We start from the raw sequence: 16666 nt of genomic DNA, 5'->3' as shown, positions 1-16666 counted from the left end.
CTTCTTTTCACTTCCTCATTTGTGACACGATCTCTGTATGATATTCTCAAAAGTCTCCTGAAACATTTCATCTTTGTAGCTTGGATTCTTCTTTCAATTTCTGCTGTCAGTGTCCATGTATCACAGGCATACAGAAATAATGAGATCACTAGCAATCTTATTAGCCTGATTTTGGAGCTCATTGAGATATTTCTGTCTTTCCACAATGTTCTGAATTTGGTCATTGATGCTGTTACTTTGGTAAATTTATTTTGATAAAGGTTAAGATTAATTGCTTAAGTGAATACGAGCTATTGCCAACTTTATTGAGTCCATGTGGGAACAAAGTTAGTTATATAGCATATGAGAAATGAAAGAAAATAGATTAAGTATCTGTAGATTTAGAAACAACAAACATTAATAGATTAAACTTTAGAATACAGTAGGTAATATGTATAGAAACTACTGTTAAGTATAAGTTTCATTCATATTGCTTTCAACTTTTGGCACAAAGCCAGCAATTTTGGGGGAGGGATAAGTTGATTAGATCGACTCCAGTGCTCAACTGGTACTTATTTTATCAACCCCAAAATGATGACAGGCAAAGTTGACCTTGGTGGAATTTGGACATTAAACGACGATGACTATGAACTTAAAGACAGACAAAATGCCACTAAGCCTTTTGCCTGGCATGCTAAGAATTGTGCCAGCTTGCCACCTTATACATTAGATTTTTATTAGAATTTTACCTTAGTTGTTTCTAGGCCTGAAATTGAGAGGAAGATTAGTAACTACATTAACTCCAATACTGTTTAGTACTTTATTTTATTGAGCCTGAAAATATGAAAGACAAAGTTATCTTGGGGTAATATTTGAAATTCTGAACATAAAGAGCCACTACAACAGATAGTGCAAAGCTTACAGTCCAATGCTTATAGTCCAACCTATTACTCTTATTTAACCATAATAGCGATTTCTAAGACGGCCATAAGGCCACAAATATCAAAGGAGGTAACATTTAAAGACCTCAACACAGTACTTGAATGATACATTTTTTTTATTAACCCTGAAAGGATGAAAAGTGAAGTCAACTCCAAAAGGATTCAAACTCAGAACATAAAACAATGCAACTGTTTTCATTGTAAAAAAATTGTAAATTCTGTGATCTTAAATCATTTCAGAATCACTGATAATTAAGCTTTAAATCAGGAACAGCAGCCACCACCATGCTTTCACTAATTGTTTTAGGTGCTTGTGAAATCACAAACATAAACAGCTTCACAGCCATTTCTCATTTCTCCCAGTGTCACATCCAGCATGTGGCAGCTGGGGACCGAAAGGGCTGCACCTGTACCTGGCTAGTACACATTTTCAACTGAGTAGATTGAAGTGATGTGAAATGAAATGCCTTGCTCAAGAACTCAACATGATGTCTGGTCTCTACCTTATGATCATGAGCCCAACACATTAACCACTATGCTTCATACCTTTTAAAGTAGTAACATAGTTCATTATTCATTAATTATTTAATAGTTGAATTTTAAATACGACCGAGACCTCAGAGATATGCTGTGACTGTGAAGACCCGACAAATGAAGTGAGTTCATGGCTCGCAGGATGGCCTGCTGTGCTAACCTTGGATTGTAGAGTGACCTGCTGTTCTTCAGGAGAACTATTGAGTCAAGTACGTCAACACCAACATCAAAATAAAAATCAAATGGAAGTTGTAGTTATGATACCTGTGCCGGTGGCACATAAAAAGCACCGTCCGAATGTTGCAGATGCCAGCGCCGCCTTGACTGGTGTCCATGTCCATAAGACGTAAAAGCACCAACTGATCGTGGCCGTTTGCCTGCCTCCTCTGGCCCCTGTGTCGGTGGCGCATAAAAATCATTCACTACAGGAGTGGCTGTGTGGTAAGTAGCTTGTTTACCAACCACATGGTTCCGGGTTCAGTCCCACTGCATGGCATCTTGGGCAAGTGTCTTCTGCTATAGCCCCGGGCCGACCAATGCCTTGTGAATGGATTTGGTAGACAGAAACTGAAAGAAGCCTGTCGTATATATGTATATATATACATGTGTGTGTGTGTGTGTGTGTTTGTGTGTCTGTGTTTGTCCCCCTGGCATTGCTTGACAACAGATGCTGGTGTGTTTATGTCCCCGTTACTTAGCGGTTCGGCAAAAGAGACTGATAGAATAAGTACTGGGCTTACAAAAGAATAAGTCCCGGGGTCGAGTTGCTCGATTAAAGGCAGTGCTCCAGCATGGCCGCAGTCAAATGACTGAAACAAGTAAAAGAGTACACTCACGGAGTGGTTGGCGTTAAGAAGGGCATCCAGCTGTAGAAACACTGCCAGATCAGACTGGAGCCTGGTGCAGCCTCCTGGATTCCCAAACCCCGGTTGAACTGTCCAACCCACGCTAGCATGGAAAACAGACGTTAAACGATGATTATGATGACCACAGTAAAAGGAAAATATCTTTCCTCATCAACATCATCATAGGGTTGTCATTGTTTTTACATCCTCTCTTCCATGATTGAATGGGTCAGATGGAATTTGTTGAGGTGGATTTTCTATGGCTGGATACCTTTCTTGTCATCAATCCCTACCTGTTAACCTGTAAAGTATATTTCCCCATGAAACAGACATAGTTTCACAGAAAACTGGAAATGAAGGACACTGCTTGTATGGCTGTGACACTCGTTTACGACTATCACGTGATATAAAGTCAGGGAGACAGTAACATATGCACGTAAGTACACATACACATATACACACTCACACACACACATGCACACTGACAATGGACTTCTTTCAGTCTCTGTCCACCAAATCCATTCACCAGGCATTGGTTGCCCTAGGGCTTATAGTAGAAGACCAAGGTGCCGAACCGAAGGATTGATTCTGGAACCATGTAGTTGGGAAGCAAATGTCTAACTGTACAGCCAAGCCTGCTCCAATTCAGAACTATAAATTCCCAACCAAGACAAAGCTCATAACACATATATAGTCAAACATAAATGTGGTGAGTTGCAAAGCTAGTTATTTTTGCAATTCTGAGAACCAATCTCAGAATTGTATAAATAATTAGATTTCTAGCAGTGTATAGTGTTTAAGATTTTAAGACTTTGTAGTGTGATTCTGTTACACAATAAACTTTACTTTACTCAGAACATTATTAAATACTAAGAAATGGTCATCTTCATCATAATTACTGTCCTCATCATATAATTTTAATATCTGCTCTTCTATGCTACAATAGGTTTGGTTCGTCTAAAATACAGGACCTGTCTATCAGTGTTAAACATTGATAATTAGAATTAAAAACTTAAAGCATTTGCAAATTATCTGTTTCTTCCATAAATATTTGTTTCAAATTTTGGATTGAGGCCAGTGTGATTTTAGTGGGAGGAGGATAGTCAAGTACATCAACATGAGTACTTTATTTTATCGACCCTGAAAGAATATAATGCAAAATTGACTATGACTGGATTTGAACTCAGATAGTTAAAAGCTGGAAGAAATACCAATCAGTAGTTTTTTGGACATGTTAACAGAAGCATGATTAGATGGTGTTAGATAATTGGTAGGACTGATTTTGGTTGTGTGTTGTTACCCATATTAAAACCAAGTTCATTTAAATTTTTTCAGGAAACCATTTATTTACATAAAAATATACAGAGGTTTTTGCCAAGAGTTAACAGTGTGCCAGAAATGTATAGAGAAACATTTATCACTAGAGATATGACTGCATGCTAGCCTGGGGAAAATAGCCATATATCCATATTATAAGAAGTGGGAAAATTCTGTGATCATTGTATACAAATGATTCTTTTTAACCTGGTGTCTAGCAATGACTAAGAAATCCATCTTCTCACTAAGTTCTGTTGCCTCTGCTTCTGCTTTTCTGAACTGATTATGATGCACATCTCAACTTATAGCCATGTTTTAGCAGGAAACTCATGGAAAATTCATTCTACAATTGCGGCTGAAATACTATTAGCCAGAATTCAAGGCAAGCCACCTAATATGCTGTAGGCTATTTCTCATTACTGAGCTGACTTGGTGTCAAATCAAAGCTTTACTACAAGGTAGAGAATCATCATCATCATCATTGTTTAACATCTGCTTTCTATGCTGGCATGGATTGGATGGTTTGACAGGAGTTGACCAGGCAGAAGACTGCACCAAGCTTCTGTGTGTGTTTTAACATGGCTTTAAGGCTGGATGTCCTTCCTAACATCAACCACCCTACTGAGTGGACTGGATGCTTGATGCTTTTTCTGTGGCACCAGCACAGGCGAGGTCAGTTTTGGCATGACTTTTACTGCTGGATGCCCTTTTACATGCCAGCCACTTCACATTGTGGACTGGATGCTTTTTATGTGGCACCAGCACCAGCAGGGTCACCAAGTAACTTGAAAGACAAGGAATTTTTGAGAGGAGAGGGGACATTGGAGGAGGTGATCTTGTGTCAGATGATGAAAGGATAGAGTGTGACAGAGAAACTCATGGAAAATTTGAAACCAAGTCGGCTCAATAATGAGAAATAGGCTATAGCATATTAGGTGACTTGCCCTGAATTCTGGTCAACAGTATTTCAGCTGCAATTGTAAAATGAATTTTCCATGAGTTTCCTGCAAAATTATATTTTCAAACTTTATTTCTCTGAAATTATACATGGAAGTCAAATTACTGGTGTCTTTCTGAAGCTCCTCTCATCATCCATATTGTTACCCATCTTCAGCTCTTCTACTGTTTTTTTTCCCAGTCCTTCCTTTCTTGGATGCCGTTTCTCTGGAATTCCCTTTTTACCGAAATTTTCTTTTTGCTCTCAACTTGTAACTATTCAAGAGAAACATTAACCATGTCAGTCTTAGAAACATCAGGTGCAAGTTTGGTTGTGTAGTGAGAAGCTTACTTCCCAGCCACATTGGTTCTGGGTTCAGTCCCACTGTGTGGCACCTTGGGCAAGAATCTTCTACTATTGCCTTGAGATGATCAAAGCCTTGTGAGTGGATTTGGTAGATGGAAACTGAAAGAAGTCTGTTGTATATATTGTGGTGTGATGGATGAAGAGGACAACAGAAGGAGAAGCAACGGGAGAAAGAAATACAAAAGGCCTTACCTCGGCAAAGATCAGAGGTCTCTTACGAATTCGACACATCCTGTCGCTTCCTCGTCTATGCTTGAACTGTCCCTTCGTTGATGACCACACGTGCATCCTGCTTGACCTCTTCAGCTTCCTGCGATGCATGCACCCTGCAGTCTTCTGCCGGCCCCTGCAAGCCCTACTTCTGCCTGCCTCATCTGTCATCCTCTCCACCAGCACCACATAGCTCATCACATCCCACAACACCGACTGCCAACACCACATATATATATATATTATATATATATATATATATATATATATATATATATAATATATATATATGAATATATCTATGTGTGTGTGTCTTTGTGTCTGTGTTTGTCTCCATAACCGAATGATTCTACGAAAGAGACCGATAGAATGAGTACTAGGCTTAAAAGATAAGTCCTGGGGTCGATTTGTTCAACTAAAACCCTTGAAGATGGCACTCCTGCATGCCGCAGTCAAATGACTGAAACAAGTAAAAGAATAAAAGAATATGATCTCAGAGGGCCTACAAAGATCCCAAACAGAACCTAGACAAAACTATTTTTAAAAACCAAAATAAGGAAAGAGAAACTGTATTTTCCCTACTACAATTTTTTGCAGCTTAAATGATTCTCTGGTCAACCTATATATGTCTAATTATACACACTGATCTCTCTCAAATCTTTGATCAGGATTATTGCCGATACAAATTGCATGAAGAGTTAGAAATACAATCTATGAAAAGATTTACATTGCAACTAACATACGATGAACTCGTGAAAAGTATTAATGAAGAAATTTCCCGTAAGTAATTAGTTTTGTTTATATAATAAGTGTGTAATTATCTGGAATCAATCTTTATCTTTCAGCTGTTGTTGTTTACTTATTTCAGTCAATGGACTGTGGTCATGCTGGGGAATTACCTCGAAGGGTTTTAGTCAAATGAACTGACCACAGTACTTCCTCATCATCATTATTTAACATCCATTGTCCATGCTGGCAAGGGTTGGACAGTTTGACCAGAGCTAGTAAGCTGGAGAGCTGCACCAGGCTCCAGTCTGATTAGGCTTGGTTTAGAGTCTGCTGAGTGCTTTTACGTGGCCTGCGCAGGTACTTTTATGTGGCACCACATGGGGATAGTACTTCTATTTTTTTTTTTTTTTATTATGTCTGGTACTTATTCTATTGGTCTCTTATGCTGAATGCTAAGTTACAGGGACATAAGAAAACCAACACCTGTTGTCAAGTGGTGGTAGGGAACAAACACAGTCATAAAGGCACACATGTGCGCACACACACACACACACACACACACACACACATAGCCCAGGGCTATATATATAGATAGATAGATATAGATATATGTATGCATACACAAAACTCCACTTGTGAAGACCCGTTGAGGCAAGTGAAAATCAAAATCAAACCAAATCAAATCAGATATCAGAAAGCAGAACCAAAATCGAAGCCGATCAACATCAATGGAAATTGCAGCTGTGATACCAGTGCCGGTGACAAGTAAGCGAACCATCCGATCGTGGCCGTTGCCAGCACCGCCCCGACTGGCCTCCGTGCCGGTGGCACGTAAAAAGCACCATCCATTCGTGGCTGTTGCCAGCCTCGCCTGGCTCCCGTGCCGGTGGCAAGTAAAAAGCACCATCCGTCCATGGCCATCTGCCAGCTCCATCTGGCACTTGTGCGGGTGGCACGTAAAAAGCACCCACTACACTCACGGAGTCGTTGGCGTTAGGAAGGGCATCCAGCCGTAGAAACACTGCCAGATCAGACTGGTCCTGATGCAGCCTTCTGGCTTCACAGACCCCAGTTCAACTGTCCAACCCATGCCAGCATGGAAAGCGGACGTTAAACGATGATGATGATGATATATATATATATATATAAAAATACAAAATAGTTCCTAAATAATTAGTTAATAAATTATATGAACTGGTATTATCTAGTAGTTGATGATTGATAGAAATCTATTCCTCCATTTTCTTATTTTGTATTATGAATTTGAGGTAAAACATTTTACCTTCGCCCATATAATACAATAAATGAATTAATTGCATTGCAATTCTTAGCATTTATGTATTAGCCTTTCTGGGTACTTTACTGGCAGTATATTGGGTAAATGATATATCCCATAGTGGGTTACACTCACAACCCCTATCTCACTTTATATATATATCATCATCATCATCATCATCATCGTTTAGCGTCTGCTTTCCATGCTAGCATGGGTTGGACGGTTCAACTGGGGTCTGGGAAGCCAGAAGGCTGCACCAGGCCCAGTTTGATCTGGCAATGTTTCTATGGCTGGATGCCCTTCCTAACGCCAACCACTCCATGAGTGTAGTGGGTGCTTTTTACGTGCCACCGGCACAGGTGCCAGACGAGTTACAGGGACATAAGAAAACCAACACCTGTTGTCAAGTGGTGGTAGGGAACAAACACAGTCATAAAGACACACATGTGCGCACACACACACACACACATAGCCCAGGGCTAAATGATGATGATGATGATGATGTATATATATATATATATAGATAGATAGATATAGCTATATGTATGCATATATATATATATATATATATATATATACATATATATACATATATATATATATATATTATATATATATATATATATATGTATATATATATATATATATATATATATATATATATATATATTATATATATATATATATATATATATATATATATATATTTATAGCCCAGGGCTTACCAAAGCTTTGTGAGTGGATTTGGTTAACAGAAACTGAAAAAAAGTCTGCTGTACGTACATACGTACGTACATACATACGTACGTACATACATACGTACGTACATACATACGTACGTACATACATACGTACGTACATACATACATACATACAGCACACTTTTTCAGTTTCTTTTAACCAAATCCACTCACAAAGCTTTGGTAAGCCCTGGGGTATAGTAGAAGACACTTGCCTTAGGCGCCAGGCAATGGGACTGAACTCAGAACCATGTGGTTGGGAAACAAGCTTCTTACTCACAGCCACACCGGTGCCTGTTTGTATATTAACTGTATGTTACCGACACATTTCTAGCTATTACACGAATCTCAGCACAGTAGAATATATGGGCGGTTGAGTCAACAGCAATTAATTATAGATTATCAGTTCCCCTTTATTTTCTATGTAGTGGGACCACAGGAAAGCAGGCAGAGAAAGTAGGTTTCATATGTGGCAGATGCAAAGGAATAGTTAGCAGTGAGATTATATGAGAAATAAATTCTTTCAAATGTTTGGAGACCCGACAAGAAGTAGTTGCTAACTTTTGTTGCCTGAGTGGAGGAGAATGTTCTAAAAGTATGGTTGGTGGAGTAAGAATGGATAGAAAAGGCTTAGCAAGCTATTACCTCCGCTGATAACAATGGGTTTCTCTCTCAGAGTAAAAGACAAAATGTGTGTACAAATTTATTTGTTATGTTTTTTTTTATGCTCTATTTTGTCCATATACAGGCATGTATAAAAATTTGATTCCATTACCATTAATGATACCTATTCCATCAGTAAATGTTCTCCTATTTCTTGGAACTCCTTTCAAATAACAGCCAAAGCATGTACACTCATGCATGCTTGCATGTATGCATACACAAACATATACATTTGTGTGTGTGTGTGTGTGTGTAAGTTGTGATACTGCATGATAGTATTACATGAGCCTTGGACTGCAGAACATTTGTATTGGTTGCAAAGAACTGAAGTGAGCACATGTTACCCAATGAGTAATATTAGTGTCCATGAAAGATGGAGAATAATAATAATAATAATAATAATGAAATAAGGTGGCGAGTTGGCAGCAACGTTAGCACGTCGGGTGAAATGCTTAGCGGTATTTCGTCTGTCTTTAAGTTCTGAGTTCAAACTCCACCGAGGTCAACTTTGTCTTTCATCCTTTCGGGGTCAATAAATTAAGTACCAGTTATGCACTGGGGTCAATGCAATCGAATTAATGCCTTTGTCTGTTCTTGTTTGTCTCCTCTATGTTTAGCCCCTTGTGGGCAATAGAGAAATAATAATGAAATTATTGTATACAGTGCTCAGGCGCACTACAACTTGTCAAATGTGCATATAAAGCATATGCAGTAATGTACAAATGTCTGGAAAGTGAACAATGTATGAGTCAGATACATGCTTACATGTGTATGGAGGACAGAAAATCAGATGTAGCGTTGGCGAATATCAGGAAGCATGGATGTTTTGAAGGATGTAGTGCTCCGACAACTAACAACTGATGCAGGCAGTTTGTTCCATGCTTCAGCAACTCTTAGCATGAAAAAAATGTTTCCTAAAGTCATGAGAGCTGTGCTGTTTTCTGACTTTGTAAACATGTCCACAGGTGTTAGACAGGTGGAGTTTGAAAAGGTGCTCAGAGTTATTGTTTGTAAGATGGTTAATAATTTTATGGGTGTCATGAGCTTAGAGAAAAGCTGGGTATATAAGAAAATCAGATTGAGAGAGTGTGCAAGAGAAAAGACTGCACTAATGAAGAAATGTAATGTATATAGAAGACATCAGATGTATAAAGAATTGATAAGCATATAGAGGAGATGGAACTAGGGAAATATGGGATGAAGTGGTGAAGTATAAGCACAAAATAACTGACTACATGAAGGGGATGACAAAGAATGATGAGTGGTAACAATCTATATATATAAAGCTGTAGTTGTGTGAGTGTCTGTCCCCTTCGATTTAGATTCCTAACTACTCCCACATTTTGCGGTGCAGTTTAACCAAATTCGGGTATCTTATAGTCGTGATTCATATCGAGCCCGTCTGAGTATTAGCGCGCGTCTACGATGAGTCTACGATTTTAAAAATAATTTAACATCACTTTTTTATTCCATTTTAATGCATAACTTTTCGTGTGTCGATGGCGGCGGAGTTGGCGTCCATGGTCACACCTGCACCTGTTTGCTTCTCCCCCTTCTTCCCTCCCTCGTGAAGCTGTGGGGAAGGGAGTGTAAGGAAATCAACGTCGTAAAGCGTTGTCAAGGAGACCAGCGTTCTTTTAGAACAACGACTTCATGGCTTGAAGACACCAAAATAGAAATGGCTAAGAAAGCCCGAATTGGCATCTATAAGGGAAGTAACTCTCTAAAAATGCTTATATAGTTATTTCCCTTACAAACCCGAGCAACGCCGGGCGATACTGCTAGTACTTAATAAATCCCTTTGTGCATAAAGAATGTATGTTAGAAAATCTAATGCAGATGACAGTTTGTAATGCATAGGCAGAGAAACTATTTACCAAGTATTTAAGTACGTTTCCAACTAATGCAAGATATGTAAATTAATGAAACTATTTCAGTGAAGTATTAGTTTATGACTGATTTATTGAGCAATAGCTATGGATTTCATTTTATAGGCAAAGGGTAAGGGGCGCTTGACCTCTGAGAAGCGATCTTTTAGCCATAAAACATGTCAGGACAATCTCCTTATTTTTTTTGTGTGTGAATAGATTAACAGACACATTCATATTTGTTAACTTTTCACTGTAAAGGCATTATAATTTGTTGTCTACCTATGTTACATTTATATACCATCATCATCATCATCATCATCGTTTTACCGTCCCCTTTTCCATACTTGTATGGACCAGATGGAATTCCTTGTGGCAGATTTTCTACAGCTGCATACCATTCCTGTTGCCATCTACTAAATCCATTCATTAGGCTATGCTTGACCTGGTGGTATAGTAGAAGACACTTGCTCAAGGGGCCACATAAGGGACTGAACCCAGAGCCATGTGACTGAGAAGTAAACCTTTCAGCTGTACAGCCACGTCTGCAACTATAATCCCCCCGCAGATATACCCCTCCCATACATGTGTGTTTGTGCATGTGTGTGTGTGTGCGCATGCATGCACGTGTGTATTTATGTATCTATGTTCTTTTATTCTTTTAATTGTTTGTCATTTCACTGCAGCCATGGTGGAGCACTGCTTTGAAGGGTTTTAGTCTAACAAACAAACCCCAGGACTTATTTTTTTAAAGCCTAATACTTATACTATTGGTCTCTTCTGCTGAACCACTAAGTTATGGGGATGTAGACTCACCAAAACTGGTTGTCAAGCAATGATGGTGGGGACAACCACGGATACAAACACACATACACACACACATATATATATGCAACAGGCTTCTTTCAGTTTCTGTCTACCGAATCCACTCACAAGGTTTTGATTGGCCTGAGGCTATAGTAGAAGAAACTAGCCCATAGTGCCATGCAGTGGGACTGAACCCAGAACCATGTGGTAGGGAAGCTAGCTTCTTATTTCTTTATATTTCTATATTGCTCACAAGGGGCTAAACATAGAGAGGACAAACAAGGACAGACAAAGGGATTAAGTCGATTACATCGACCCCAGTGCGTAACTGATACTTATTTAATCGACCCCAAAAGGATGAAAGGCTAAGTCGACTTCGGCGGAATTTGAACTCAGAACGTAGTGGCAGATGAAATACCGCTAAGCATTTCGCCTGGTAAGCTAACGTTTCTGCCAGCTCGCCGCCTTAGGGGAAGATAGATTCTTACCACACAGCCATGTCTGCTCTTATATGTATACATATTTATGCTCTATCATAGCTCATAGATGCAAGGCTTTTTCTCTCTGCCTTCTCTATGTCTATTACAATAGTCACCATTCTTCTGCATATCTCGTCTTCTGTTGTTCTTATTCACACAGGTATTACAATAAACATCTAAGTCTTGAAAATCCCTAGAATTTTCTTTTCACTTTCGTGGTTTCTCAGACATAAAAATGGGGAAAAAATATGAAACCTCACAATGTAGCTACTACCTGTAAGACACTAATCCTTGAATTATATGATTTCCTATTATGCGTGTGACATCAGAATGGATGGGAGATAACGTCTAACACTAAACCTTTATGTTAAAGCTTTAGTGGAGCAAAATCTTCTTAAAATTAGGAGATTTATGTCCCATCTCTAACAATAGATATGAAATAAATGATCTAGTTTCATATAAGTGTATGTACATAAATACATAAATACATCTAATATATCTGTCTGTCTGTCTGTCTGTCTATCGTATGTGTACGTGTGTACACACACACACACCCACACACATATATTGCTGAGTGGTTGGTGTTTGGAAGGGCATCAAGCCATAAAAACTGTGCCAAAGCAGACACAAATACATGGTGCAGGTTCCTACCTGGCCACCTCCTGTCAAACCACTGGTGCTGAATAGTGCCCCTAGTTGCTTTAGTGATGTATATATTTTTGCCTTTCAGTTGAAAAATTGCTAACAACCACCCTTATTATTTATAATTTGTACATTTGCCATTTATGAAATCAGCATATGATTTGTATGGTGACCTTTTAAGCTGAGAAGGTGAGTTAAGTTTAACCCAAGGCACCAGTGAGAGTCACTGACAAGCATTAATGTAAATGCGAAATCACTGGTGATTTGGCTATGTCTGGTGCTTAGAGAGCTTGCCTCCCTTGTCAGTAAATAAGATGGTGCATTATTGTGGGTATGAGCTGACCATGAGAAAAGCAAGCCAGTAGATTTCAAAGACTGACCTTGAGCTTTATTAATAGACATTGCAAAGCAAAATTGTACTGGGAACTGTACCTCAAATGACATGTCTGTTGGTTTGATTAGAATTCTTGGAATGAAAACCTTTTCCCCAGAGGCACATCCAGTGATGATGGTAGCTTCTGTCACATTAGGTGATAATGTCTTCACAATCAACCATTGCATAATTTAGGAGGATCTAAATTTCTTAGAAGCATTATTGGGGCTCCTACCTTCAGAAAAAGTTTATGTGGAGGAATTCCAGGTGGCTCAAGAGAATTAGGAACTCTGTTGGGTAATGGACAGCTTGATTTTCACCAAGGACTGAATCAACTGAGTTGTACTTCTTAATGATTGTTGGAATTTTATTCATTAATTCATGGTTAATCCTTGCTACTGCTTCATTTTTTGGAGCAAGAATTGCTCTTTCATACAACCATTTATGTGAATTATAATTATTACTTAAGTCTGGCAAATACCCTGTTCTTCAATTCAGCTCGGGTATTTACCATAATAGCAATATGATCCAAACTGATATCACCATTTCCATCAAATGGTACTTTCCCATTTCCTAATTGAAGGAGCCAGGTTGAAAACTGCTTTGCACATTGGTCCCCATATAATAAAGCTCGCACATTAGTATTGAAGGAGAATTTCAGTACTTTATTCCATAGGTGTGAAGACTTAATGCATGCTTTTATTTCATCAGATCTTTTTCATATCAGAATGACTGGTAATGTCTGAAGTCCCCTGATAAAACTAATGTAACTCCTCCCTTAGATTTTTTGTTGCTTCTGATGTCCTGTAAGGTCTTACCAAGAGTTTCCATTGCACCGCTATGTGATATGGTGCATTCATCCAAATGATAAGGTGGCATTGGCACAACACTTCTTCTGAACCTGAATCTTTGCTTATGTTGCAAATTGGATTGTCATTCGTGACCAAGTTTAGCTGTAATTTTAAAGCACTATGAGCTGTTCATCCTCCTGGGAGAATAGTGGTAGCCAAGCCAGACAATGGTACCATACAGCAACTGCAATTCTATTTTGTTATCTTACCTTGGAGAGATGCGATGTTACAAATGTTTTACCTGTGCCACCAGGAGCATCAAGAAAGAAAATTCCTCTGCTTTTTTCTAGCGATTGTGGAAGGCTGCACGCATGCACGCACACATGCATGCACACATACTCACACAGATATACACATACACATATAGTATCAAACATCCGATGAAATGGACGTGTGTGTGTGTGTGTGTGTGTGTGTGTGTATGTGAGAGAGAGTGTGAGTGAAGGGGTGTGTTGTCATGTATATGTACATACATAAATAGGCATACATCTTTCTTGTATGTATGTATGTGTGTGTATGTATGTGTGTGTGTGTCCAAATGCTTTGTCCAAATGTCTCATGTGCAAAATAAGAGAATGATCAAGCCAAAAAATACTTCAATTAACTCAAAACCATAATAATGATTGAAAGAAATGTAAATATGAACTTAATACAGTTAGTGTGATGTTTGTAGACCTTTGCTGGAGATCACCTCTGCACATCGATTGCCACAGGACATAGCAAGTTTCCTGCACAAGTAAGGTGTTCCTTTTTTCCATTCCTCTTCTAATACACCCATAAATTCATCATAGTAGTTGGTGCCCTTTGTGTTACTTTGTCCCCAAGTATTTCCCAAAGGTTTTCAATTGGTATTAAGTCTGGACTTTGTGCTGGCCACTTCATTACTTGGATATTTTGTTCACTAAAGAATTCAGTAACATGCTTTGCAGCATGACAAGGGGCGTTATCTTGCATGAAAATGCACGGTTGATTTGGAAATGCTTGTAATGATGGGATCACAGGCTGTTTAACCAAATTCAAATACATATTAGCATTAATAGTCCCTTTAATCTGCACTAGAGGGCCAACTCTTTCAGAAGAAATCATTTCCCACACCATGACACTTCCTCCTCCAAACTTGGCAGATTTCTTCAGGCACTTGGATTTAGCCAATCTCCTGTGAAGCACCTAACATACTATCTACCATCTGAACCTATTAAATTGGATTTGTTTTTAGTGCTAAAATGAACTTTTGACCAATTTTCATCCCTCCAGTTCATATGAGCTTCTGCAAATAAAAGTCTTTCCAATTTGTTCTTCTTGCTGATGGTAGGTTTCGTTGCCGGGGGACAAGACTTTAATCCAAATCCCTTCAGACGACAAGACACTGTAAAGTGGCTCACTTCCGTACCATTATTTACTTTTATTTTCTTAGAAATTGCATCTACAGTCTTAAAAAGATCCTTCAATACATACTGTTTCATGGCTTGATCATCTTGTATGGTGGTTTTATGTGGTTTACCAGTTGCCTTTTTCAGTTCAAAATCTTTAGTTTCTTCATAGAGCTTAAGAACACATGAAACTACACTCTTAAATCTCCTTACGTCTCGTGAAATAGCCAAGAGAGTCATTCCTGAAACTTTCATCCTGACAATTTCTTTTTGGCGGTTGGGAGTAACTTTAGCGTGGTGTGCCATGTTTGGAAGCTAGCACAATACTGAGATGGTAGTAACGTTGGGCCTGCAAATGTAAACAATGTTTGAAATTTTCAGAAATTTCTGAAGGAATCTAATCGTTCTCTTATTTTGCACATGAGATATTTGGACACAACTAGTGATAGTGTTATTAACTTCTATTAAGACCATTGTACAAACTTAGATTTTTCACAGAATTTAGCTAATGGTTAACTGTATTAATGAAACCAATTATGAATTTGTACACTCACTAGCTTATTGTAAATATACAAGATCAGGACCTTAACCCATATGGATCTATGCAAGATTGCACATAAGGACTTCTGGACTTATTACTACAGCATCAGAAAGTTGAACTGTGAACTTTTATGCTTCTTTTTTCTTCTCTCTCTTCATCTCCTTATTCCTTTGTTCATGTCCTCTTTGTTGCCATTTCATTAATGTAAAACCTTCTCATTTTCCGTATTTGTCCCTGATGACAGAATATCCCATACTCTGGGATATCCCAGAAAAAGCTGTGAGACTTTGGATTTTTTCCAATGATAATAATGTATATGACTTGAGTTGTTTGCCTTACCTTAAAGTTTGTTGTCCTCTTTAACACTTATATATCCACTATATTAGAAATCTACAATAGCTCCATAACTACTGTCTCGGCTACAACCTTAGAGCCTTAGTAATCCATTACAGAATATGTAATCATTTAGGTCACCTGTGAACTAAACCCCCAAATTTTGTGTATATATATATATATATATATATATGTTTTCCATTCTATTTAACATTCACTCTATGTTGACTGGTGATACAGTATGGGCAGATTTTCGAAATCCAATGAATCTTTATACAGTTATACAGTTACGAAATTTTACAAATGCACTTTCTCAGGGAGATATGATATACCTATTATAATAGGTAACACTACATGTACTTTTCATATTTTTTATAGTGTGATGTAACTCTTTGGAATAACAATGTTTGCAGCTGAAGAGAGCTTTAAACCATCTTTTATATCAATTATACACTGATGTAAGAACGGGTCGTTTATAAAGCTTGAAACACGTGTACCGCGATATCCTTTGTGTTCCGTTTTTGATTTTATTTTATATATATGTATATATATATATATATATATATATTATATATATATATATATATATATATATATATGTATATATATATATAATATATATATATATAATATATATATATATATATATATATATATATATATATATATATATACCAGTCGCCATGATAGATCGTTAGCCACTACACACATTTTTTTCTCTCCTTGTTTTTTTCTGTGTCCCTTTCTGTAGAAGAGTGTAGGCTCAAAACGTAAAAGACTTTTTCTATTCCTGAGCGTTATACTAATACATCTGTTTGTTTTGTACACCCCCTTTCGCTTTCGTCTTTTGTTTTTTTCATAAACT

General features: G+C 38.0%; 1 protein-coding gene across 1 annotated transcript in view; it reads left to right on the top strand.

Annotated features, from left to right (window-relative positions):
* LOC118763782 overlaps positions 1-16666 on the top strand; it is a 35317-nt gene that overhangs the window by 6878 nt on the left and 11773 nt on the right. Inside the window, exon 3 of the mRNA XM_036503521.1 lies at positions 5798-5909. Within this exon, the coding sequence (XP_036359414.1) occupies positions 5798-5909 (112 nt within the window). The remainder of the gene's footprint in view (positions 1-5797; positions 5910-16666) is intronic.

This window comes from Octopus sinensis, linkage group LG6, assembly GCF_006345805.1.
Source record: "Octopus sinensis linkage group LG6, ASM634580v1, whole genome shotgun sequence".
Classification (NCBI taxonomy): domain Eukaryota; kingdom Metazoa; phylum Mollusca; class Cephalopoda; order Octopoda; family Octopodidae; genus Octopus; species Octopus sinensis.
Note: the sequence above shows the minus strand (reverse complement) of the source record. Positions and strands in the feature narration are given on the sequence as shown.